This window comes from Orbicella faveolata, unplaced genomic scaffold, assembly GCF_042242905.1.
Source record: "Orbicella faveolata isolate gen_17 unplaced genomic scaffold, um_ofav_v1 contig_24, whole genome shotgun sequence".
Taxonomy (NCBI): domain Eukaryota; kingdom Metazoa; phylum Cnidaria; class Anthozoa; order Scleractinia; family Merulinidae; genus Orbicella; species Orbicella faveolata.
This window is the reverse complement of record NW_028301552.1, coordinates 1943532-1968988: the sequence shown is the minus strand read 5'-3', so window position 1 is coordinate 1968988 and position 25457 is coordinate 1943532. Positions and strand designations below refer to the sequence as shown.

Here is a 25457-nt window from a genome sequence, read left to right as displayed (position 1 = left end):
TGCCCAATAGCCTACCAGTACAAAGTAATTTGACCACAGCTACCAGAAAACATTAAGCTTTATTGTGCAAACTTTGCAACCTTAATCAAGTCTGGGTTTTTGTAGGTACTCTAATATTGGAATACCTCTGTCTCAGAGCAAACACTATAACAGGTGTTTAGATAAACTTACCATCACAGATAAAATAAACACCAGAAACACACATCATTAAGTTCTATTTCATGATAAATAGTCCAAACAAACTGTGTGAGAATGAATAAAAATGCTTCCTTAGCACATTTTTTGATTAATATTTTGATTTTTACAAACAGAATTATTCTCTCAGTGATAAGGATAATAATGACCAATCTGCCCTGAACTGGACATCTTTATAATGTTAACAGTCCAATGAAAGGGGGATGTTGGAAGCATGTCTATTATCTCTAAATCCTGCACTGCCACCTTTTAGAAATGGATGACCTCACATTGCCATATTCCCCAATCAGGCTTTACAAAGACAAATATGTTGTTAGAAAAAAATAAGCAGAAACAAATGCCCAGCTTTTAAACAAGATTAAGAATTAATAAGCATTATCCTTTAAACTTCAAACCTCTGGATCAGTTGAACACAAACTAAAAATGTAATGTAAAATGTATTCATAATTATAATGAGAAAAAAAAAATAAGGACGATGATGATGAAACACTAACCATTGCTTACAAACAAAACTGCTTTTAACTATGATTCCTTAATAAAGTATAACAGCTAGTTTTCTCAAGTTGATATTTGCCCAAAGAGTGAGAATCTGACACTAAATGGTTGTTTCCTGTCTGGGGTTGGGGGGCTGGATGGGGGTGGTTTTGGCTATATTCGCCAAGAACATTTTGAAAACTTAAAGCATTTCCGCAGACATGGTTTACTTGATTCAAAGTGGTATCAACTCCTGTCTAGGTTTTTTATTTTCTACCTTGTAACTGAACAAATGTGAAATAATAGATTAAGTACAGAAAGAGAGAGACTGTATTCATTTTTGCTTGTGTATACTGCAATCAATATGCGAGACCTGTAATGCCTAATTACTAGTAGGATACTAGTTGGTAAATAATTTGGTCAGTTCCAAGCTGTCTTTGTCGAATGCAGCCTGGTGCAAAACCAGAGCATGCAAGAAACACTCATTCCATACCTGCCAACTGTCATGCCTGAGATGCAAGTCTCACATCTGTAGGTCAAAAACATTGTTCCCTAACCTACTGATGCCTACCAACTACTTTCTCACGCCTAGCTAGCTGAAAAATTTGAGCAATATTTCAGCCTTACAAATAAACCAATGCACTTTTGAAAAATCTTATCCAAAGTTGAATCAGTGTAAGAAAAGAAACAAAAGTACATGTGAATGATGGCACACTCTCTAGAACTGTCTAATTTTAAACAGAAATGTATTGGTGACAGCATATTATGTTTGGCAAAACATATACTGTGAATGAGAGTAGGAAATGCTCAAAACATTTTCAAAAGCTTTGGAAACCTTAAGAAATCATTAGAGGTACTTGGATATGTTCTCAATCAGGTCCTCTTCCTAGCATAGATTTGACAATTTTACTTCTCCCATTACTCCTTATTTTTTGTTTTGATTGAGAAGATATATCAAACACTCGCAACAGTGTTTCATCGCCCATCCAAACACCTCGCATTTCGTCAAATATACTCCACAGTGCGTCGTATTTTCAACTCTCTGGATATCCCAATGAAACGCTGTCTCTCGTGTTTGATATATTACATGAAAAATGTTTTGCAACATAATTGAAACTAATTAGGCCGAAGGCGATACAGATATGATTTAATTATTAAATAACATAGACAGCAATAATCATAATCAACATATAAAAGTCGCAACAGACAAAAGTAACAATTTCAACGAAAAAAAAAAAAAGAGGTAAAAAAGACTGATCATTTGCTAGTACCCGTAGTTTCGTTCTTGCTCTGTTTCTTATTTTGCTTTGAAATCTTACTTGTCCTGATTTTATTTTTGTGATGATAAATTTTACTGTTCCCACAGTTTGGAAATTTTGGGTTCTTGCTGCTCAGCTTGTAGTTGTTCCTCACAGACATTCTTCCAAAGCCTTGATTATCCTTATTGCCTTTTATAACTACTTGCTTCTTTTTTCCTTTGTGGTCATTTGTTGATGTTTTTTTGGCAGTTATTCCACTGAATGAATACAATCCAGGTCTACCTTTCTTGGATCTTTTAAACTGGCCTACATGTAGAAAAAGAAAACAACAGAAGATGTATAATTCATTCACTTACTAAGTATCAAATATATCTTCTGTATAGACCCTTTTCATAAATGGCTGCCAATTTAAAATTCTTTTGTATGCATTTAAATTAGCCTCACTAACAAACCAACACTTCACTCTCCCTTGCTTATTCTGTATATGACAAAAAAATGCATGCTTACACTGTTGTAAAGAGCTCTTGAACATATCTCAAATTCAGTTGTGAATAAAACCACTTAGTCTTTTGGTCCTTGCATTTTTAATCACTTTTGTATCCACATATTCTGTTCCATGGATTTTTTAGCATTGTTTGCATTTTGTTCTGTAGTTGATAGTCAGAAAGTACGAAAAACTTTGTCAAGTCTGTATATATATGTGCTCTATGGGTGACCCCTATCATTGACCAATCAGTGACCACATTCTAATCAGGTCAAAATATCCAAAGTTATCTCACAATAGAGATTGAGACTTCCATGTGATTTGTATAAGTGTAACTTACAGTAGATGGTATATTGTGTGAGTGCCATGCAGAAAATTAACAATGAGTTCAAACCCAAAACAAAACAGCCCTCAACATTTCCAACAATAAAGTTTCAGCAATTCAATATACCATACATAATAGTAAACTGAATAACATCAAATAACATACAGTATATAGTAATAATTATAGACTTTTGGGAAGCAGCATTGGCATGGCCGAGTGGTGAGAGTGCTGAACATAAATTCTGAAGGTCACAGGTTCAAATTCCATTCCGATCACTAGCTGACTGGTGTTGGTCCATGTTTGTAAGTCAACAGTTGGTCTGTCTCTTGCCAGCAAGATTTTTAACCATGTTATTTTCACTGTATGTTCACATAATTGCCCTAATGAAAACCCATTTGAAAGCCCCATTGTGGGAATGGTCTATTATCCGTTTGTAAAGATAGAAGATCTGCACAGGTTTCACTGACATTTACTTCACAGCTCACAGCTTATTTTTCACAGCTCACTAAAAATTTAATAACTTCATAGTCATGGCCATACCTAGTTGTGGATTTTCTGAAGACGGAAAGACTCGTAACTGTCGACCGTGGAATTCTGTTTTGTTCCTTTGTAAAGCAAACATCACTGCATCTCTTTCCTACAAACACAAGACCAATATTGTTATGATTTATGCAGCATGCTACAAATTTAGACAGCAACAGGAAATCTTACTCATACCTTCTGAAAATTCTGTGAAAATTTAAAATGAAAGAGAAAAACCCATGCATCACTATTCAGCTTGTCCCATGATTGCAAAGTGGTTTGAAGTGTGGGTCAAAATTCTCAGATTATGTTCCACCAAATTATGCTCACCCATTTGATTGTATACACCATTCATGTACTTGTGTGTACTGACCCTGTGAACAATTATTGCCCATAATCTATGATAATTCACCACAAACTATAGTTTTAAGTCAGGGATAAGAAAGTGCTGTTGAAGAAGTACTTAGCAGATGATGAACTCAAAAACATGAATTTTTTAACAACAAGAGAGTTGATTATACTTTATACAAATATCATGATCTTCATGCAGAATAAATTTTAAAAAAAAGTCCAAATGACTCCTGTGGCATGATTCAAGAAAATGAAAAACCCAAAATGAGATCAAAAAACATTGACATGGTCTAAAGAGCTGTGCACAGTATTAGGTACTGGTCTGATGACCTTCAAGTTACCTTGAAAAGAATGAACCCAAACCCCTTGCCAGCACCTGTTCTACTGTCTCTTACAATACGGACATCCTCTACATCTCCACATTCAGCAAAGACTTGTCTCAAGGGTTCCTCCTCTGTATCTGCAGGATCAAAAGCCAGATTAATGTTTATTCACCTGATGCTAAAGTCTGAATAGTGAAACTTGACATGCTAGTCAAGATCCGAGCCACCATCCAGGTTAAATCGTATACTCGGGCAAGATATGTGATCACTCTTTTGATTCAGTAATTAACAGTATTTTTTGCAGCACTCATACAAGCAAACATACTAGCCTTAAGCAAGCTCTCTTAGAGTTAACCCTACTACAAGAACTGCGATTAAGGAGAGTCATGCAGCCTCTACTTACATTGTGCAGTTCCAGAAAATATCCATGTACCCACCTCACAGAGGACACAGAAGACTATTGGAAATTCCTAGAGGTCGATGGGTCTCAAAAAAAGGCCAAAAATTTAAGTAGGTTTCTCTTTTCCCGCTAACTTGAGCCAAAAAGGGGCCAAGGAAAGCTGAAAAATGTACTATGAATCACGTCGGTATCCAATTACTGATATCCAATTACAAAAAGTTCAAACTGGATACTTGTAATTGGACACCCACATGATCGTGTGCCCATTACGTGACAAATAGGCACGAGGAGAACCAATCACAATTGAGAATTTCGTTCAAGATACAGTTATAATAATTAATAATAATAATAATAATAATAATAATAACTGTTTATTCGTATTTCCAAAGAAAAAGCAAAAAGGAGATAAAAGAGGTTATCCATTACTAATTTATCTCCTTATCAACAGTGCATAAAATCAAAGAAAATTTGATAACTTCAAACAGAAAGCATTTCATTGCTTTATTTTTCATTTTTCACTAAGTAGAACCGGAGATAGAGGGTTTTTAATGTACTCTTGCTGTGACGCTTGAGAGGATACCAAACCAAAAGGACAGTTACTTGGTGTTCTGCGGTTGTTGGCAGTGTTTAACACAAATCTACCAGAGTGTACAGCTAAGTGATACAAGAACGAAAGTTGCTTATTGCCTGGAACAAAAAGGTGGAATGAACCAGTTGACTCACCAAAAGGTAAATTTCCAACGAAGATTGACCTGGTATGATCATGCTGAAAACATAAAAATAGAAAAGATCCATGCATCAACAAAAGCAAGACTTAAATGATTAACCCAATACAAAATAGACTGTTCACAGTCCCCTATTTTTCTGTGAGATCGTAGATGTCGATTGTTGAGTTCAACGGGCTGCCATCTTGGTCTCTGGATGCGAGTGAAACTGAGGAGAGTACAAAATGCTGGTGGGTAGTGGCGGTCCTACCCACAGGCATTTTGTACTCTCCCCAGTTTTGCTTGCATCAAGAGACCAAGACGGCGGCCCGTCGAACTCAATGATCGATACGATCTCATGGAAAAATAGGGGACTGTGAACAATCTAAATACAAAACCGTAAAAACACATTTCTACTCGCTTCTTCAACTTAACAATTCTGTTTTTCTACCTTCTTGTTTTGCCCAGTTAAATCAACTCTGATATGAAAACCATCAACTTCCATGCCATTGCTAAAGGGAAAGAGAAAAGATACAATCACAAACGTCAGTGTATACTAAATCCACACTGTGGCAAAATATGTTTAATAACGAGAAGTAGTTAATATTTTATTATGTATACAGAATACAGCATATCTTGAAAACAGTACAGATCTAGCATCTGTGAATCTGCGGCAGAATTTTCAACTGCTAAAGAAAATCTCTTTTCTCTCTCGTCTATTCTTTTGAGTCTAGGGTATTCAAAATTACAACCTACACTTCGTCTTCTACTTTCTACAAACACCATCCACTTGACTTGTGAGGTTCTTTAAATAACTTACAAGAATATCTCTATTTATCTACTAAATTCCAAGATTTTTCTACCCTTCTTCTATCCAATGAGAGATTTGGAAAAATATTTCAAAACATTTCATTTCATGTTTTAATATTGCTACTTTTTATCCTGAAATGTTCTTATTCTATATGTCAAAAATAATAATAACAATAACAATAATCATAATAATCATTCTATAACAAAATGCTTGATCGTGTTTGGTTCTCCGTGCGCCTATTATGTCATGTATTTGGCGCAAGATCACATACAGGTATCCAATTTTACCTTTTTGTAACTGAAAACCTATAATTGGAACCCATGTGATTCACACGTCAATTACACGCATTTTAATAACTTTTGTTTGTAATGTTTCCTAAGTTTTCAAAACTTATGAAAAGTGCTACAGACCTTTTTGCTCAACAAAAGTTCTCAAAAGACATTTTTAATTCAAAAATTTGTTATAGTTATGATTAATTAGTAATTGGACCTTGTGTTGTACAATTCAGGGAGTAATCATGCTGGTAATTTTAAATCAGCCTTGTGCAATTACCCCTGAATTGTACTCCACTCCGTCTAATTACTATTACTAATGATAATAACAACGACGATGACGACGACGACGACGTTCAGCACTACCAACTATTAAGCACATAGTTTTGGGTCATTGTCAGTCATTTCTAGCACACAATCACGACAATAAACTGAGGGGTACCTGAAGAATCATATGGAATTGTTCTGTTTTCTAGTACCTTTCTCCTTTACAGTTTTTTTTTTTTGGGGGGGGGGGGGGGCTGTCACGGGATGACTTGTGTTCTTATTCACTGTTTTGTCGCTAGTAATAATTCCACAAGCAATTTTGTAAGTTGCCCAGTCTTACCACAGATTTTTTCTTTTTCCTTGCGTACTGAACTAAGATTAAGAGCAATTGCAAACATTTGCATCAAGCATTAATGCAGCCATGAAAAAGTTTAGAAAAAAGCACATGACTGTGTGTAAAGCAAAAGTTGGTATCTCTTTAGTGGAGGTTGAACTAGCTAAATAACAGAAGTATGCCTGAGAAAGGAAGGCAATTAGCTATCACATCCAGAACAATTGCAAGAAAATGTAACATTTAGGTAAAGAATACATTAAATCTTAATACCTGTCTAATGATTTGACAGCACATTCCTTCTCTTTGAAGACAACATAACCATTGATATTGTGTCTGTCTGAATGAAACTCTCTCCTGTGAAAACATGAATGAAATTACAGTCTGTTAGTAAATCACTGATCAGAACAAATATTTCATATTTAGTGAGTCAATATTGATCACTACAGGTATTCCATTGGTAACTTACTCAATCACATCATAAAGATCTTTCAAAAGCAATTAGCTATTTTCAATATATTGAAATTAAGCATGGCATCAAATGTTATTCATTTCTATTGTTTCTGTCTTCTTAACCTCTAACTATCCCGCTGAATTTTAATAACCTTATTTCTTGTACTTGTTGTCACTTAATTGACAAAGGTTTGATCTTTATTATAGCAAAATCTTCATATTTTGTATTCCATGTCTGGAAATACACAAATGTCTTAAAAGATCTTGTCAAGGAGGTGCCAATATTTCAACACAGTGGTGGTTTTGGAGTAAATCTTGAAATGTAGAATAAGAAAATGCTTTTATCTCATTATTGTTATCTTTAGGGCATGAAGTTTACATTCAATAACTTGACTTGTACATGGACTGGAAAACTCTCAGTTATGATCAATAATTAACTTAATAAGTTTACTTTTTCATGGCCACTTTCCTTGACAAATCTGGTTTTGCTAGTGCCTGTGAAAAAAGAAACTCAATAACTAATAGCTAAAATAAAGTTCTAGAATATGGCCCTCTTTACCAGCCAGCTGTGCCACAATGATTAGCTAGTTTACAATTTGCAAATCCTGTGCAAGGTAGTGTAGTCTTGTCTTTAAGTCAGAGAAGTTTGGTTTGAATAAACTCAATTTTGGTTTCGTTGTTGTAATTCTTGTTGCTCAGTATGCTGTCATAAAACTTAACAAAGTTTATGTTTTGTAGTTTCTGCAAACAATTAATAATATGCAAGTGCATCACTGCAAAAACAGAAAACAGCTGAATAATCAATTATTCTTATTGTGCATAATGTTTCATAAGACAAAGCATGGCTGACGTAATTCCTACAATAGGAAATTATTAAGCAGTGATGGGGGGAGGTTTCCTTTACTCTTTAAGAGCATAAAGAGAATGGAATCTCCATTGCCCAGGTTAGGTTAATATGTGATTATGGCAAAGTTTCTAGTCAAAAAAGTTATCGAACCTGTGTTCTTTCAAGCTTTTCTTTAGAAAAAACTACATTTATTTGATGGCAAATCAATTCCAAAAAAAAAAAATTAACAACTTCAAAGAGAGAGAATTTCACCCTCTGGGGATAAAGGATATGATTTCAACTCTTAAATTAGAATACTTTGAGAAACCACATCAGCCTTAGCTGGTTTTTATGCAGGTCCTCTATACATACCCTGCTGAACTTGGAAAATGTAGTACCCTGAGAAAAACCGCGGAGCAAGGTGAAAACCAACAACAAACTCATATGACCCTGGAGCAGAGTTGAGCACAGACTGCATTTGTGAGACAGACTGAGAGGCGAACAGTCTCACCACTGCACCATTCCTCCCTAATGCTCACTGCGATGCTTCAGTAAGCAACAACCATGGACTTGTTAACAAACCAAAAATATTTTACTGTTGTCAGGGCAGTGATAAGTTGTGCATTTATTTCAAAGTAAACTGTGCATACTACATTCAGAAAATATGAGCAAAAGCTTATAAGAAAGTTATCATCTTTGACAGAAAGTAACATAAACCAACATAAACCAACCAAATTCATTAGGATGTATTCATAGGCATTCCTTCTATTCCTTCAGTTCTCATAAATATGACATAGTTGCAACTCAGCATCAGGTAGATTCTTCTGAAAGCTGATCAATACTTTCCTTGAGATTTTTCTTTCACTAGCTTGCTCGCTTGTTCGCTCGCTCAAGCAGTCTGCTAGTTTGATCATCTCCATGAATTTTTTTTCCAAAATTAATGTCAATCAAAATCAAATGAAAACCAAGCAAAAGTCAAGCTGGCTATCATTTAGTTGAGATCATATCTTTGCATGTCTTCTTCAATTGACAACATTGGAATTCATGCTTCTCATAGGATAAATGGCTCAGGTGGAACATTCTTCCTGTAAATTGGTGCTCTACAGGTGATAAAGGTCCTTCAATCAGGACTGTCTACAAACATAGGGCTTTTGAGAAGCATAGAACACCCGGGGGAGGGGTACCCTGTTAACCTTTGGGTACAGCAGGTGGGTAGGGGTATACCGCTGGGATACTGAAACCCTTGCTCTATACTAGACCATGTTCACCTTTACTTTGCAACCCTGTTCTAGACTAGGCACCAAAAACCCCAACCCTCACTTTCGAGTTGCAATTGCTATTGTAGAACCTGGGGAAAAAGAAACCTGTTCTAGACTAAACTATTTATTCCCTGGCCACTTCTCCCATAAATTATACCCTATTATAGACCAAAACTGTCTGCTTTCTATACCCTATCTTCACCTATCCCAGACTAAACTGCCTGAAAACAAAACCCTTCACAGCAGCACAGATCCATATAGCCTTATGTATGGGAGTCCCCCTCCCCTCCACCTTCCCCCTCTTCCCCCCCCCCCCCCCCCCAGAATTAGAACATCATCAAGTAGTTACTGTTTTTTGACTTGCTTTCCATCAGTCACTGTTGAGTTCAAGATTACTGTTCTCTTCCTTTTTGAAAAAGACTCCAGTTTTCCACGGTTTAAAGATGTATGACTTTGGAATGTCACCAAGTAGTGCACCATAATAAGACATCACCTCTCTTGAGCACAAAGGTGGCTGTGTCGTAGGATCCCCTTCAGTGATCTGACCATCACTGCCTTCGCTTTCTTTGGCCTCCTCCTTGTAATCTGTTTGTAAATTATTATCTTCACACTCTGCACTTTGGTAATCTGACTCGCCTTCATCACTTTGAAAGTCTTCTGGGTTTAACCTAAGCTTTGCCAATAGATAGTGTTTGATAGCATGAACACCTCTGTTAATCACAAATTGCGGGGGATCTTCCAGAGGGTTATTAGATAAATTCAGTCCTGTTAATGTTCTAATGAATCCCAGCTCAGTTGGGAGAAAAGTGAGCTTGTTTCTACCTAGCAACAGTGTTTTTAAATTCTTGTGTTCTCCAACATTTCTTGGGATTTCTTGAACTTTGTTATTTCTTAGATCAAGCCACTCCAGACTATGAAGACAAGTAAAGAAGTCTCCTGGTATGAGACAAATTGTGTTTCCTTCAAGGTAAAGATATTTTAGATGAGAGAGATCAAGTACATCCAATCCATGTGGAATCTGTTGGATTCCATTTCTGTTTAAATCCAAAACATCAAAGCCCTTCTTTGCTACGCTTTCAAATGATTTTAGGATTGCCTTGCTGTCTTTGTCAGGGTCATCCATGTTAGTGACAAATTAATAAAGCTAAGCTGATCAATATTTTGTTTCTCAAGAACTTATCATTTTGAGAGCTTGCAACAATGTTACTCAAACTACAATAACTGAAGTAGATTCTAAAGTGCATCAATTATTAATGACTTACTGTTTGAGTTGAATATTTTATGTGATAAATTATGGGACAGGGTGCAGACTCCAGTTCTTGAAAAAAGTAAACTTTTGTGTCTCAGAAAAAAATGAAAAAATCATTCAAGAGAGGAAAAAAGATAAATAGACAATTATGAAAAGAAAATAAGCTCAGGGAATGAACCACTGCATTTAACTTTGTTTTATATAAGTTGCAAACAAGAACTGTTACCATAAATTGAATTCTATCCTTACTCGATCAGTACAAAATGGAACAGAAAAATTTAACTGTCAGGGAACACAATTAGGCCAAATATTTAATTTCTTTTCTTTTTTCATGTGTACACATACAGCAGACCAGCTGGCCATCAGTAATTTTATCTACTTTAATGCTGAAAATAATTATTAGTAACCAGTGTACAAAACATTTCTACAATAAGGTTCGTAAATTATTAATATCATGAAAACCTGTTTTTTATGAACACAAAAATTAGTAATCCACTGGCAGCAGGTATTTAACACAAAAAATACTTGAGAATAGTTAACTGAGTGTGTAATTGGGCATTTTAATTCAGAAATCCTTATGTAAACATTTCTTAGTTTGCTTCAATCTGTATAATCATCAGTAATTATAAAGACTGTGTATTCCAGCTTCTTGTCAAAGTTTTCTCATCTACTTTTCAATGACTTGTCTTCCATTAATGGAATATGGAATTATCAGTGCACTAACAGTATGATTGATAACAAGCTACAGGTCTACCTGTAAAAGATTACCTTTTATTACCTTTTGGTGTTAAAGCGCTACTATGACGAAATTCACGTCTTTCCTATCTAAGCCATTTCAAAACATAAACAAGTAGTCTCTATGAAACAAAAACTGTTGTTTACTCTTTTAAAAATGTCTCTTTCTAAGATATTTCCAAATTTGTGGACTAGTAGCAGACAAGAAATAACTTGTGAAAAAAACAACAACACAGTTTTAAATTTGCAAAACATGTTTCGGATGACCAACATCCATCTTCTTTTGCAAATTTAAAACTGTGTGTTTTTATCTCAAAGTTTTGTCTAAGATAATCAGAAACCTATTACAATGCACCTTCAGCTTCTTGGTTCCAAGGTATTTTCCTAATATAATTACATAATAGCTGTCTTGATAAAATTAGTATTCAGGTTTAATTTGCTGGTAGTTGTGATCTCAATGTTATTCAACCCAAATAATTTCAGGTTTGATAATGTCATTGATTGTAGGTCAGAAGGCTGATCATTCCTATATCCATATCTATCTTCTATCTGGTTAATACTTTTTCGAAATGTGTTAATTTGTTTTTGTCATGTCGTCAAAAGCAACTGCCACGACTTCCATGACTTCAAATACACAACAAGAGTTTAACAGCAAAACCAAGATCAGAATTTTCAAGCCTAATGTAGAGCCACACTCTCAGTGTTGTTGTATGGATGTGAAACCTGGCAAACAGCTAAAGTGGACAAGAAAAAGCTGGACGTGTCCTTACATAAGAGCCTTTGTTGGATACTAAAGATCTACTGGACAATGTGCATAACAAACAAGGAGATTAGAACAAGAGCACGGATTGAACCAATAAGCAAGCAGGTGGCAAGGAGGAGATGGACGTGGCTAGGTCATGTCCTTAGAATGGATCATCATTTACATCCTCGAATCGCTCTCACATGGGTACCAGAAGGCAGAAGGAATCAGGGTCGACTGTGAGAGACATGGAGAACAGTGAAAAGGAAGCGTAATGAGAAAGGATTAAAATCTTGGACAGAGGTGGCATCACTTGTAGAGGATAGGACAGCCTGGAAGCAGAGAGGTGACAGCCCAATTCTCCACTAAGAGACTGGAACAATGATGATGACCCAACCAGAGCCTCACAAGTTGACTTTCAAGCTGGCATTGATAAACAAGGTAAATTAGCTGCCAGGGCAAATTTGAAAAAAAACTGATCGTTTTTTCAGCATTCTTCAGTGCTCCTCTCACTGAACAAGCTGAGAGCTTTCCTTGTTATAATGCAATCTCTGCACTGCTTGAGGAAACCATATATCTTCTCTATTTTGCTTCACCAAAAGTATTCAGTTAGCAATCAAAGTGTTGTATATACAGACCTTTATGAGTTAATAGGCAAAAATCATACAGAGGAATCATTGTATGCCAGATGGACATCTTTCCAAACAAAAGAAAAGCAGGGCAGTTCTGAATGTTTCCCACCTGGCAATAGTTGTTCAGGTCTTTCAATTCCAGAAGTAAAAATCAAATATGTCTTATCCAGGAGCTAAAAGTAACTGGTTCTTGATGAAAACAGAAACTACTGAGACAGGCAAGTGCTCTTTTGCCATCAGGTGTGTTTGCACCAAAACTTGGGCATATGACGCTGCTGTGTCAACTACCTATGACCAAGATTGACCTTTGTATTGTCTTTTTTTCATCTTGTATTACATTAGTTGTTGTGAAAAAAACTGTCTTAAAATGTTTACTATTTTTGTCCTCCTCAATCTTTGTTAAACTGTCCTGAAGAAGGTGATTTGAAGTCTACATTAACCCCCCCCCCCCCCCCACCACCACCACCACCGAGAAATCTTCCTCCCAAGACTACACTAACCTCACTCTACTCATAGATATTTTTAAAAAATTGCACGGTTACCGGCGCAGTACTGCAGTGTCTAATCCCTTTGTGAATGGTCTGTACTGCCTTCTTGATCAATCATTGAAGCCCCACTTTATCATTCTTTCAGTAGTAATCCAGCATTGTGCCTTGTGTTGATAGTTATGGTCATACACCATAACCTGACTTGAAATGTGCAAAATACACTCACTTTGAAATTAGTTTTTGTTGACTTTGTTTGAGATGTTTCTCATAATTTCTGCTAGATTTGACCACTTACATCCAGGATCAATTACCTAGAGCAAAAGGCCTTTGACATTTTTGGATGTGTCAAAAGTTCATGAAAAAAATGGTGCACACACTGTGAACTGCAGCTATTTTGAAACTTGACAGAGTAAAAATAACATTCAAGTGGTTTTAAAATCGAAAATAGCTGTAAAATAATTTTTAATTTAAGCACTTACCGCTGAACGAAATCGTACACTCTCCACATCACCATAAATGGAAAACAACTGTTTCAACTTCTGTAAAGTAAAAACAATTAGATTTCTAATTTCCAATTATTTGTAAAACTTGTTTAATTTACAACAGGGAATTAAACGGCAAAGTTGAACTCAATAAAATGGATGTCTAGCACTAAGTTCAAAAAGGAGATGCCGGTCAGCTGCATGTCACTTATAAACTTAAGGTTACTGACAAATGCGTGTCATAACTTCGTAGACCGACCAGCAGAATTACTCCATCACTAGAGTGCTGGGCTTCAAAAATGCCGTATGAAACCATTGCAGTCTCTCTTTTCGCTCGTCTTCCAATGCCCACGCTGCTTGCAGCTTGTGGCTTTGCATGTCACGTTCGCACACTCATGAAAGCTCACTTGAGTTGCATTCTCCTTTGTGTTTTTCCCCAAAGAATTTCAAGCAAAAGAGAGACTGCTGGCAATACAGAAATAAAAGAGTGAAACTAACTAGAATAAAATGAGGTGTGGAAAACAAAAGAATGTACATATCTAAGTGAACAGTTTTGCTGGGAAGTAGTCCGCTTGAGTGTCTCAAGTCAGTCTCTTTTTCCTAGTCAGGAGCATCTCATAAATAAGGCACTTTAAGCTTTCATGGCATTTCTTTCAGATTACAAATTGCTCATGAAGATCTTTTTGGTCAGCTTGTGATTGTTTCTTCCTTAAGGTGTTTAACAATCATGGAGTATCTGCAGTGCTCCTCAATGATGTACAGGTAGAGGTGGCAGCTCATGTAGCCAATACAATACCAATGGCACAAATTACATTTAATTAAATTAAATTAACATGACACACTGACAAACAGACTCCATCCCAGCGACACTGTTCACTTAGTGGTGTACATTCTTTTGTTTTCCACACCTCAGTTTTTAATATTGCAGTTTCATATCTTCAATTATTTTTTTCTCAGTTCGTGGGTAGGTTTCCACCCACTCACGAACTGAATAACTCCTGTAATCTGATTGGTTCCATAAACAGTCGGAATTTTCCCTCCAACCTGCTCCGATGGGCAGAATCGTCTTGTTGATCTATTTTTGTGAACGAATTAGCAATAATCGTCAATCTTTTGCCTTTTTTACACGTTACACCACCTTTAAATGGCAAGGAAAGTAACTGTAAATAAATTCCATTGAGCACTTTGAAGCTGTGAGGTTTGTTTGATTTTTTGTAGCTTGGCACTAGCTGTAATGGTGTGTTATCCTGTGTTTCTCTTGCCATAAAATTCTAAGTAAAAAGTGAGTCAATTTCAGTCAAGTTTACCTCTCTAATCATTGCTGTATTTAAGAGAATTTCTGTGGAATACACTTGATGAATTTCCTCTCTTTCTGCTATTTAACTTATGGTAGAAAAGTCTGATTTCAAGTCATTCGCAACTGACATAAAATAGTTTGATGAAATAAATCTGTTCTTTAATAAATCTTTCTTTGTCTAGTATCTGAGTTACTCACTCTTTATGAAGATTTTTTACAAATCGTTGGTAGATGGCACATAAGCCGATTCAGTGACAAAGTTGCATAACACACCTATTTGTAATTGAAACCAATTACCGCAGGAAAAAACATAAACATGTTATTTTCTGGCTTAGGGTTGGTCCATATAGTGAAAAACTGTGACCTTGGGCTTGAAAATGCCCAAGAGCTCTGTACAGTTTTTCACTATATGGACCACCCAGCCAGCAAATAACATATATTTGTATACACATTTATAATATAACAATACCAATACTGTAACAATTTGTATTTGATGATGGTGACATGCTGTCCCTGAAACATCATTATTGTAAAAAAAATTTAAAACACCTTCCTTTATCAAAATCTTCCATTACACAGATTTACTTTCAATTTGACATATGATCTTTGAGAATCATTGTCCCCACCCTCTACACTTTATTTTGTACATGTACCGGTAAGTGTCAGTTTCTTTAACACACACTGATAGCAAATGGAAATAATTGCTTACTTTTCTGGTAAATGCCACTGGAAGATTTCCAACAAAGATTGTCCTGGCAAGTCTCCCTGGATCCTCTTCAACTTCATTAGATTTCCTGTTTTTCATTCTAGACTTCTTGACTAGGATGCCTTCATCTTCATCATCACTTAAAAGAACAGCGATTGATCATAAATTCCTCACTGGCACATTCTTTGCAATGAATTACTATTATAAATTGTTTTATTATATAACAGTCAGTGGTATACTGAGAGATAACAAATTGATAAAAACGATATGATATCCTCACATGTGAAGATATCATGTGTGATAACATTTCTCTTTTGTCCCTTTAACTACAATTAAATTTGTTGGTGTATGATCGAAACATCTTCAGATCTTCTTCGGTTGTCTTCCGCAATCTTTGGCAATCTTCGGTAATCTTTGGAAATGTTTGAAAACTTGGAAACTTTTGTCTGGCCTTTGGAACAATTTTGGAAAATCTTCGCAAATCTACAGAAAGTGGTCAGAAATCTTCAGAAAATTGTCAAAAACGGAGTCATCAGCACATCTATGTAATAAAAAGAACATCACATGTTAGCTCGAAGATACGAATTTTATGTTCTCGTGGCAAGAACAATATCTCACGAGTGAGCACAGCTCACTCGTGAGATATGGTTCTTGCCACGAGAACATAAAATTCATATCTTCTTGCCACCGTGTAATATCCTCTATTTATCCAGTTCCAGATATTAACCCGCAGCTGACAAGTTTACCAAAATTCACAGTAGAAATTGAAAAAAATTATATACCCATAGCTATACACTTGATTATAATGTGAGACAAAAGGCCTTGGGACACAAAATAGCATAAACAAAGCACGCATAAACAAGTAAAAATTAGCGATAAAAAAGAACGTTTCGGTGACATCATGACAACATTTTTTTGCATTTGACCTTGAAAATGGTGTCACGATGTCACCGAAACTTTGTTCTTTCTTATCGCTAATTTTTACTTGTTTATAATTTAGTCATTGTTCAAATTGGTGAGCCCTCTCCTCTCCTCACTTGGTTTGAGAGAAATCAAGATTGGAACATATTTGGGGGTGGGAAGTGGCAGGCGAAGATAACTGAAAGGCCATATGCAAGAGCATTCCCTAGGTTTCTTTGGCCGTTTTTGAAAGTGCTCAAAAGTATCTGAAGTTTGGCATGTCGGATTTGAGAAACATTGCTCTGAAGTTCACATTCAGGGATCAGTTCCCGTTTCACTACTGCTCTTCAGTCTGGTCTAACACCTGTACCCGTAATGTGCAAAAATTACAACTTGTCCAGAGCTTTGCGGCTCGGATAACATCTGGTGTAAGGAAATTTGAACACATAACTCCATCACTCAAAAACTTGGGGTGGCTCCCCATAAAAAAAGGCAGCTTTATCTCCGCAATGCTATCTTTGAATTTAAGTGTATGACGGGCTGCACCCTGACTTACCTGACGTCAAAGTTTGTAACAAGAGGACAGATATCTGACCGCAAAACAAGAAATTCCTGACAACTTAACATTCCTTTATGTAAAACCGCTGCAGGGTAGAGGACATTTCAGTACAGGATAGTAAACTTATGGAATTCCTTAGATAAAGATTTAAAACTGTGCAAAGGTTCAGTAAACTTAAAGAAAAATCTTAAAGCAAAAATGCTTGACGAGTTTTTAAAACAAGAATAGTGTTACACCTTTTAATTCATTATATTGTTTGCTTGTTGTATTTTATTGTATTTTTATTGTATTTGTATTGTTCACTGAAAAACCCATTTCTGGGAGTGTGCAATAAAGTTTTGCAAGTTTCATACATTCTTTCATTCAAGTTTTTTTCTCTGGTTTGCTCTTCATTTTTGAGAAATAACTTGTGCAAAACAACCTCAGTTTTCCTTGTGGCATCTTCTGGAGATCTTTTACTGAACAAAAAGCAAAAGAAACCTCTTGTTTCGATAAACAATGAAGTCACCAAAGCGTTGCAAATTGCCACTAGTTGTTCAAACTGATACAAGTTTTATATTCACATAATTAAACCAATATCTTATTGTTGCTTCATTAGTGCAATTGATAAAGACACTGAAAGGGCAGGAGTCGAGGCAGGAGTTGAGTTGATTTTGTCTTGACACTGGTTTGATATGAGGTCAGTCAATATTTTTTTCGCCTCTTTCTCCTCTTCTTTAGAAAACCAAAACATTTTTCATAAAAAAAACTGTGCTGTCAATGCTGCTAAAACCAACCATTTATGTTTGCATCAAAATCCACCTTCAATTAAGAAAGTTCCAGAGAAACCAAAAGATTCACCATAAACTTCATAATCTTTTTTTTAAAGTGAAGTTTAGTCACCATTGAGCTTCAATCTACGGTATTATTTAAAGTTTATTTAATTGGCCACATTAAGTGAAGATTTTTAACAATGACATATTGGATAAGAAAAAAAAGACAAAGAAAAAACCTAACTAAACATGATTTGATAAAAAATATTGAATCTACATAATATTGGTACAGTGGAACCTCGATATAATGAAGGGCCAAGGGAATGGCAAAATATGTTTGCTATAATGAGGTTTCATTGTATCAAGGTTCTTTTCCATACATTTTACTACTGCTAGAGAGAAGAATATTGTTCTTTATACCAACTGAAGGTTTGTTAAATCGACGTTCCAATGTACATGTATATCATTTTAACAAGCACTCTCATTGGTTAAAATGGCATGCACTTAATCTTGTTCTCTGATCTCTTGTGAGCAAAGCTGAAGGCAAGATCTGTTCAAATCCAAATTGCATACTGTGATTACCTGTCAGAGATGTGGCAGGTAAGATTACATGTAGCAAGACTACGGGACAGTATTACTGCTTGAAATCCAAAGATTTCACTGAAGAAGCAAGCTTTATTTGAGTGACGATTGACTTAGTAACATTAAGGTCACATTATGCAAATTTGACAACAAGTGGCTCTATAAGAGGTAAAGGCAACCACTTCAAATTGCTTGCCACACCTGTGATAGATCCTTGACATGCTAATAGCCTTTTAGCCAATGGGGATTTTCCATTTCTGGAGAAAAAGAAGTCCATAGACCCTCTATTTTGATCTTTCCACAGCCCCACCCTCTTGCATGTATCCCACACACTGGGTTAATATTTCACTAAGTTTGTGATCTCGAAGAACTCAAGACAAAACAGAGGGTTTGTCAACAGACTAGTGTCCAAGGTTTTTAGTGCTGAGCAAGAAATGTTAATGATGAATCAATGTAGAAAATTATATAATTTACCATATTTTGTATAAGTGGTCTGTTGCACTAACAATTGAAGGGTTTCGTGCAAAAAGGGCGTATGTGACATTTTGGGCCGATTTTTATTTTTTGCAGGATCAAGCTAATTTTTGGCAGACTGACTTGTTTTGACATGAAAAGCATCATTGCATAATTGTTTTTGTCGATTTGTGCTTCGCTTTCAAGAAATAAGGTATGCAAAAAAACTCAGTTTTCCAAGGGTATCTTTTGAAGATCTTTTGTCACGCGAAAAACAAAAGAACCTTTGTTTTGCTAAATGATGAAGTCACCGAAGCGTGGTATTTGCCACTAGTTTTATTATTCATATAATTACGTAATTCTCTTACTGTTGCTTTGTTAGCGCAAGCATATAAGGCGCTGAACTGGCCGGATGCGAGTTTGTTTTGTCGTGACACCGGTTCAATACAAGGTTGGTCAATTTTTTTTTTCTGGTCTATAAATTTCTCTACTTCTTTCAAAAATCAAAACATCTATTTAAAAAGAACCGTGCTGTCGAAGCTGCTAAAAGTAACCATTTAAGCTTGCGCCGCATCAAAATCCACCTTGGAAGGATTCGCCCCAAAAGATGCTGCTCGGAAAACTGAGTTTCTCTAAACTGTTCATAAAATGTAATCCAGAGGCATTTGAAGTCATTGCACAGCTAGCAGTGAGGGCAATTAAATCAAATATTCAAATGTTAGCTCTTTTCCACCAACCATCACCTGATGTGTCAGAAGTATTGACATGCATTTACACACACTTACCTTGTTGGTTCTTTCCTTTTTCTTGCATGGAAACAAAATTCCTTCATATTTGCTTAAAAACAAATGTTGAAAATACTTATTCTCTTTCACTCGTACATGTCAACTGACATGGTATTACATACACACATACATACATTAGTGTGGAAGTGCACCACTGGGATCGCTCAGGAGACTGCTGTCTGTCTGCTAATCCAGTGAGATGTAACATTAACGTCTCTTTAATTAATTAGTATCAGTTAGTCTTGTGGAAAGGAAGAGGTAGGATTGTGGCAGTTACCTGTTTGCACTACATTACATTTGTAAATGTGCAAAGGCTAAACAAAGATACTTGAAGGATCACATGTCAACATTTATTGTGTGCTTTCTCGTATACATCATAACATATCATAGACAACACCTAGACTACACGTGTTCTAGCATCATTAGCTCGAAACACTTAATATTATGATTAGTTGATTGTTAGGTATGGTATCTGTATTGTATGTCATGTAGATCTGTCTTACTGTGTAGGTATATCATTTTTTTGATGTTTCTTTCTGTTAATGCAGTTGTAAAGATTTAGTATATATGATATCCTTATTTTTCTTGTTTTCTTTTTAGGTACGTTATATATATTGTATGTCATCTAGATCTGTCTTCCAGTGTAGGTATATTATTTTTTTTATCTTTCAGTTGTAAAGATTTAGTATATACACTATAATATCCTTATTTTTCTTGTTTTCTTTTTTCAGTAGAGCATTTTTACATGAGCCGCTGGCTTGGAAGCTTGTGCAAACATTTACCACATTTTTCAACTTAAAATAAAGTTTTTACTACTGTTATTACCCCATTCTTGTCTCCAGTGTCATGTGTTATTTTTAAATTCTGTGATGTCATGGTCCCATGAACCACGAAAATATGCTCACCAAAAAGCCTTTGAAACTAGTCCAAGGCTTATTATTGCAAATTTACACCATGACTGCCTTTTTCATAAGTATTCACACAAATTGCTGTATAAATTCCAGGCATGAATTCGATCACTCTTTCATAACTGTTTGAGTTGCAAAGCAGTTCAATTCTACTTGTTTTGAAAGAAAAGATCAAGTTGTTTGTACTGGAATCAGCTTTATGTGAGACAAGCCAATGACAGCAAGATCTGCTACTACAAGACTTTGTATTATATAATAAGACAAGAGTTTGTCTTATTTAAGTTACCATTCTTGCATTTTGATTGGTCTCTACTTATAATCTAATGGAGTCCAGAAGCATAGATGACATCATTAACCTTCTTTTTGGTTTCTTTATTGCATAAAACAGATAGATTCCATGTTGCCATGCATCTGTTTATGTCAGATCACAGAAGACGTCAAAATGCTGTAAGAACATCAGTAATGCACTCGGCCATCGCCTCATGCCACTTTTTTGTTCTTACCCCATTTTGGCATCATCTTGTATTACTGAACAGACACACAGCAACAAGGAATCTATTTGTTAAACTGATTATACCTTCCATTTGTTTCCTGTTTTCTTTGGGAAATTCCTTGGGACTATTTTCCTGTTGAGTTTCCTTTTCTGTCGTTTTGGACATCTAAAAGAAACATGAACATTGCAAAGCAATTGAGGTCATGATAGTTCTAATAATAAGGCAAGAATTACATGACTGTATGTTTAAGGATGGTCATACTAACTGTTTGTGTGGATCCTTACTGCAAATGCGAATCAAATGCCATGTATCAGGCACACATCCATAGTCACAAATGAACAATAAGGGACTGTCACATGCACACAGGGTTCGAAAGAGTGTCAGACAGCACTGGTGAGAGCTACCCTTACCGGTGAGTTTCTAAGGTCGGTTTTCACTACCGACGGAGTCGTAGTCGGAGTCGTAAACAGAAGCGCAGAGCGATACCATCTAGTGAAAATCAAACTGATGGAGTCGGAAGCAGAACACCACATCCACTTATGACTGTCTGACTTATGATCTAGTGAAAACTAGATTGTCTGAGTCGCAAGCAGAAGTGGAAGAATAAACGAATCACGATCTTCGTTTCTGGGCCTCGTGATTGGTTGGTTCTTCCATTTCTGCTTCCGACGCTGGCGATCTAGTTTTCACTGGACCATAACCGACGGAGTCGTAAACAGAATTGGAAGAAATGGAAACATTCTGATTCTTCTGATTCCGATTCTGTCGAGCTTATGACTCCGCTTACGACTTTGATTTTTGATTTTCACTAGCTCATAAGCTCTCTTATGACTCCAACTACGACTACGACTTCAACTCCATCGCTAGTAAAAACCAGCCTTTAGAATGTTACTTATAGAATGTTGCTTTCATTGGCAATAATAGCATCACTTGAACATCACAATAAACTTTATGCAATCATGATCATATTTACACGTACACGTATGTGACTCAGACCAAAACTTTTCCTGAGTTTACTTTCACTTCATGCAAACTATTCAAATGGATCAAGATCACCAACAGAAAAAAAAAATATATTCTAAAACCTGAAGGAAACATGAAAATGCTTTCTTCCTCTTAATTGGAGATTTCCAAATGAGTAATATTTGATTTCTGTTTTTTTTTTCCAGTAAAGTGTACATGTAAGAGCCTCCACAGACTTACGAGTTCAGTTGTCGACAACTATTTGTTATTGACGGTTAAATGTACGTTATGGACAACTAAAAAGAAAAAGCAGTGTGTGGGATGAGTTCTGGACAACTCAATAGTAAATTTTTAGTTATGGACAACTGAGCAGTTTCCCTTTTCAAAATGGGAATTCAAACTGCTTTTATTAGTTTTGGACAACTATTGACAACAACTACATTTCTGACAGTTTTGCCTGTGTGTGGGAATCACTGGTTTAGTTGTTAACATCTATTGACACTGCATTTCAGCTGACAGTGGTTTGAGCATTGCGTATTGTGTTTTGAACATGCCGCTTGGAAAACTGAGCTTCTTGCATATGTTATTTCTCGAGAACGAAGAGCGCCCCAGCCAAAAAAAATTCAGAGCAATGTTTCTCAGGTACAACGAAGCCTACATGCCAAAATTCAGCTATTTTTGAACACTTTCAAAATGGCCAAAAAATCTAGGGGATGTTCTTGCATGCGGCCTTTCATTTAAAAACAAGAAGAGTTTTGAGAGATTGATACTTGCTGATTAACACTGTGCAGTACTTAAACATCACTCCCTTCATTTGATACCCAATTAATTCAGCCAAATGATAATTGGTCGTTTTCTGTTTCCCCGTTTCTTTCATGACCTTTCTATTGATATATAGTTTGTGGTAGTTTCCTTAAAAACAACCCAGGACCAGGTACAAATTTTTTCTGCAGGCCACCCGCAACGGTATTGTGTAACTTTAAGCATTAAGGAATTAGGAGAATTCCTTCGTTATGGTTTAATTTAAATTGTAAACCTTAGTAACAGAAAACAGTATGTTAAGTTCAAAGAAACAAATTCAGAAATGTTTAACATCACATGTGGAGTTCCTCAAGGTTCTGTTTTAGGTCCCCTTCTGTTTTTAATTTACATAAGTAACATTACTGCTTCATAGTAAACTATCATTCACACGTTTTGCAGATGACACAAACATATTCAGTAAAAATTCAAACCTACAGCAGTTAATTGAAGCAACTAATGAGGAATTAAGAAATAAAATTATCTTTATGGTTCAAGGCAAATAGATTACATGTATCATTAAACATAACTAAAACCAACTGCATCCTCTTCTCAAACATGAAATGTATTAAATCTAAATATGAACATTAAAATAGATGGAGATGAAATAAATAGGGTGAAAGACTTCATGCTTTTAGGAGCAATTAGTGTTGAGATTCATATACCACATAACCTTAAAAATTTTCAAAAATGTTGGGGTTATGCATAAACTAAGCTATTATTTGCTCACAAACGCTATTAAAAGCCTATATTACACTCTAGGGTATCCTTACATTGACTAAAGCAATATTGTTTGGGCTAACAATGATATTATCCATCAAATTTAATTTAATAGAATTGTACTTCTTCAGAAAAGGGCAGTAAGAATTAAAGCTAAAATTTGATGTAGTGAAAGTACAGATGAGATTTTTAAAGAATTGAAGTTCCTTAGGGTAGATCAAATAAATGAAGTAGAAATTTAAATAATTTCTCATGTTTAAGTATTTTTCAGGGCAATTAACACATAAATTAAAGCAACTATTGAAATAAAATCACATGGTACAAAGTTATGGAACACATCACAGACATAATTGTTATATTTTTCATAAATCATCAAGGTTCGAACAGACTATTCCTTATAGTTTCAGGGTCCAAAAATACATGAAACCTCATTGACAAAGAGACAAAAGATATCAAATCACTTTTTTTTTCCTTTTCAAAAATTGTGTAAAGCAGAAATATTCCATCAAAGCAGACAGTGACAGTAGTGGCAAGAAACTCTCCAGTTAATAGGCATTTTTTCATTCCATATTGCTTCTACAATATTGTGTATATGTATCTGTCATTATCGTTGTAAGGTAAGCATTTAACCTAGAGTTAAGTGATGACCGCTGCTTTTTTATAAACTCCTCCTCATTTTTGATTTTAAAGCCTGTTTGTAAGAATACTTATAATATATTGAATGTAAAAGTGATACTTGAAAGTTGAATTTTTCAACTCCATCAGTCTCTAAAACCAACATGCACTCTTACCTTCGGAGTAATTGGCACAAATTCTGGTTGGAGTAATCTTGCAGAACCAAACAATGCACCAAGCTTTTCATTTCCGTAGTTGCCTGGGTTTTTTGCAGTATTCTTTCCGAGGAGTGCTTGGGAAATTTCGCCAACCTTATATTCGGCGAATGACCGCGTGCATAAACGGGAAGCCATGTTGTTAATTTTTCATTTCGGCGTATATAACGTATTTATTCACAATGGTTATATCCTCTTAATAGGATGTTTGCGGGCGTTTAATGTTCATGTGGGTAAGGGCGAAGGGAGGACTGCCTAACGCCATTATCATTCCAAACCCTCAGGCGCTTCCTCCTCCACAGGCTTTTTACGCAGGATGCCTGAGGCAGGCCGCGTCAAAGTTTCGGTGGAGTTTCTTTTTTCTTCTTCTTCTCCTTCGTAGTCACATATGCAAATTACTCCGCCAGTGGCGGATCTAGGGGAGAGGCCCGGGGGACCAAGGCCCTCCCCTCTTATTTTGGGTGAAAAAAGAAGAAATGACTGAAGGAAGAAAATCCGGCTGGGCGAGTAAAACAACCCCCCCCCCCCCCCCCTTTCCGCTTAGCTCAAAGTCTGGATCCGCCACTGCAAGCGGTCTCGTGGAGGAATCAGTCCATGCGAAGTTGACCGAAGAAACATATTATTTTAACCATAAATTTGCGTCAAAAGCTCTCATCGCCTCGAAATTTCCTCAAGAGCATGCTCAATAATTGCCCTAACCATCGCTTTCCTACATCGCCGACCGAGTGGAAATTTAAGGTCGCAAATCTCTCAGATATTTAGACCTTGTCCTTCTGTGAAATCGACAAGCGAAAAATAATCGAAAGCTTCGTTATGTGCATGGTGGCCGAACGCAAACTTCATATATGACTTACTTAGGCTTGATTTCCAATAGTTTGAGGGTAAATTCCAAGTCCCAGGGACTTCAAACTAACTTGCAAAGACCTTGTCCTTGGCAGTGAACTCGACAAGCGAAAAATAACAAAACTTGGTTTAGTGCATGGTGGGCGAAAATAGTCCCTGTAAAACTTACTCAGACACTGGAAAGAAGTAGAGACCAGGCTGCGCAAACTTTTGCACCTACTTAGGCTTGATTTCCAAGAGCTTCGACGACATTTCCGAGTCCCAGGGACTTTCAATTACCTCG

The 25457-nt window shown here is 36.1% G+C and overlaps 2 protein-coding genes across 2 annotated transcripts; both read right to left on the bottom strand.

Moving 5' to 3' along the window:
* Positions 1–40: 40 nt before the first annotated feature.
* Positions 41–24521, bottom strand: LOC110045830 (RNA-binding protein 34-like). The gene is made up of 12 exons (XM_089293044.1): positions 24293–24521; positions 21104–21185; positions 19619–19670; positions 15591–15726; positions 13582–13641; positions 7623–7666; positions 6992–7075; positions 5489–5549; positions 5057–5099; positions 3952–4070; positions 3278–3374; positions 41–2234 (listed from the first exon to the last, which is right to left on the bottom strand). Exons 1-12 carry the CDS (start codon positions 24467–24469, stop codon positions 1927–1929), a joined length of 1263 nt encoding a protein of 420 aa, XP_089149170.1. The 5' UTR covers positions 24470–24521; the 3' UTR covers positions 41–1926.
* LOC110045829 (leucine-rich repeat-containing protein 27-like) lies at positions 9581–13063 on the bottom strand. The gene has a single exon (XM_020751453.2). It carries the CDS (start codon positions 10377–10379, stop codon positions 9627–9629), a length of 753 nt encoding a protein of 250 aa, XP_020607112.2. The 5' UTR covers positions 10380–13063; the 3' UTR covers positions 9581–9626.
* Positions 24522–25457: the final 936 nt, after the last annotated feature.

What these genes read in the sequence shown, in the direction of transcription:
- LOC110045830 (XM_089293044.1), bottom strand. Translation starts at nt 24,469, where the DNA reads ATGGCTTCCCGTTTATGCACGCGGTCATTCGCCGAATATAAGGTTGGC. An exon ending in TAACTGGGCAAAACAAGAAG is followed by an intron (nt 5,100 to 5,488) that starts GTAGAAAAACAG and finishes TTATGTTTTCAG; the next exon opens with CATGATCATACCAGGTCAAT. An exon ending in CGTTGGAAATTTACCTTTTG is followed by an intron (nt 4,071 to 5,056) that starts GTGAGTCAACTG and finishes TTGATCCTGCAG; the next exon opens with ATACAGAGGAGGAACCCTTG.
- LOC110045829 (XM_020751453.2), bottom strand. Translation starts at nt 10,379, where the DNA reads ATGGATGACCCTGACAAAGACAGCAAGGCAATCCTAAAATCATTTGAA.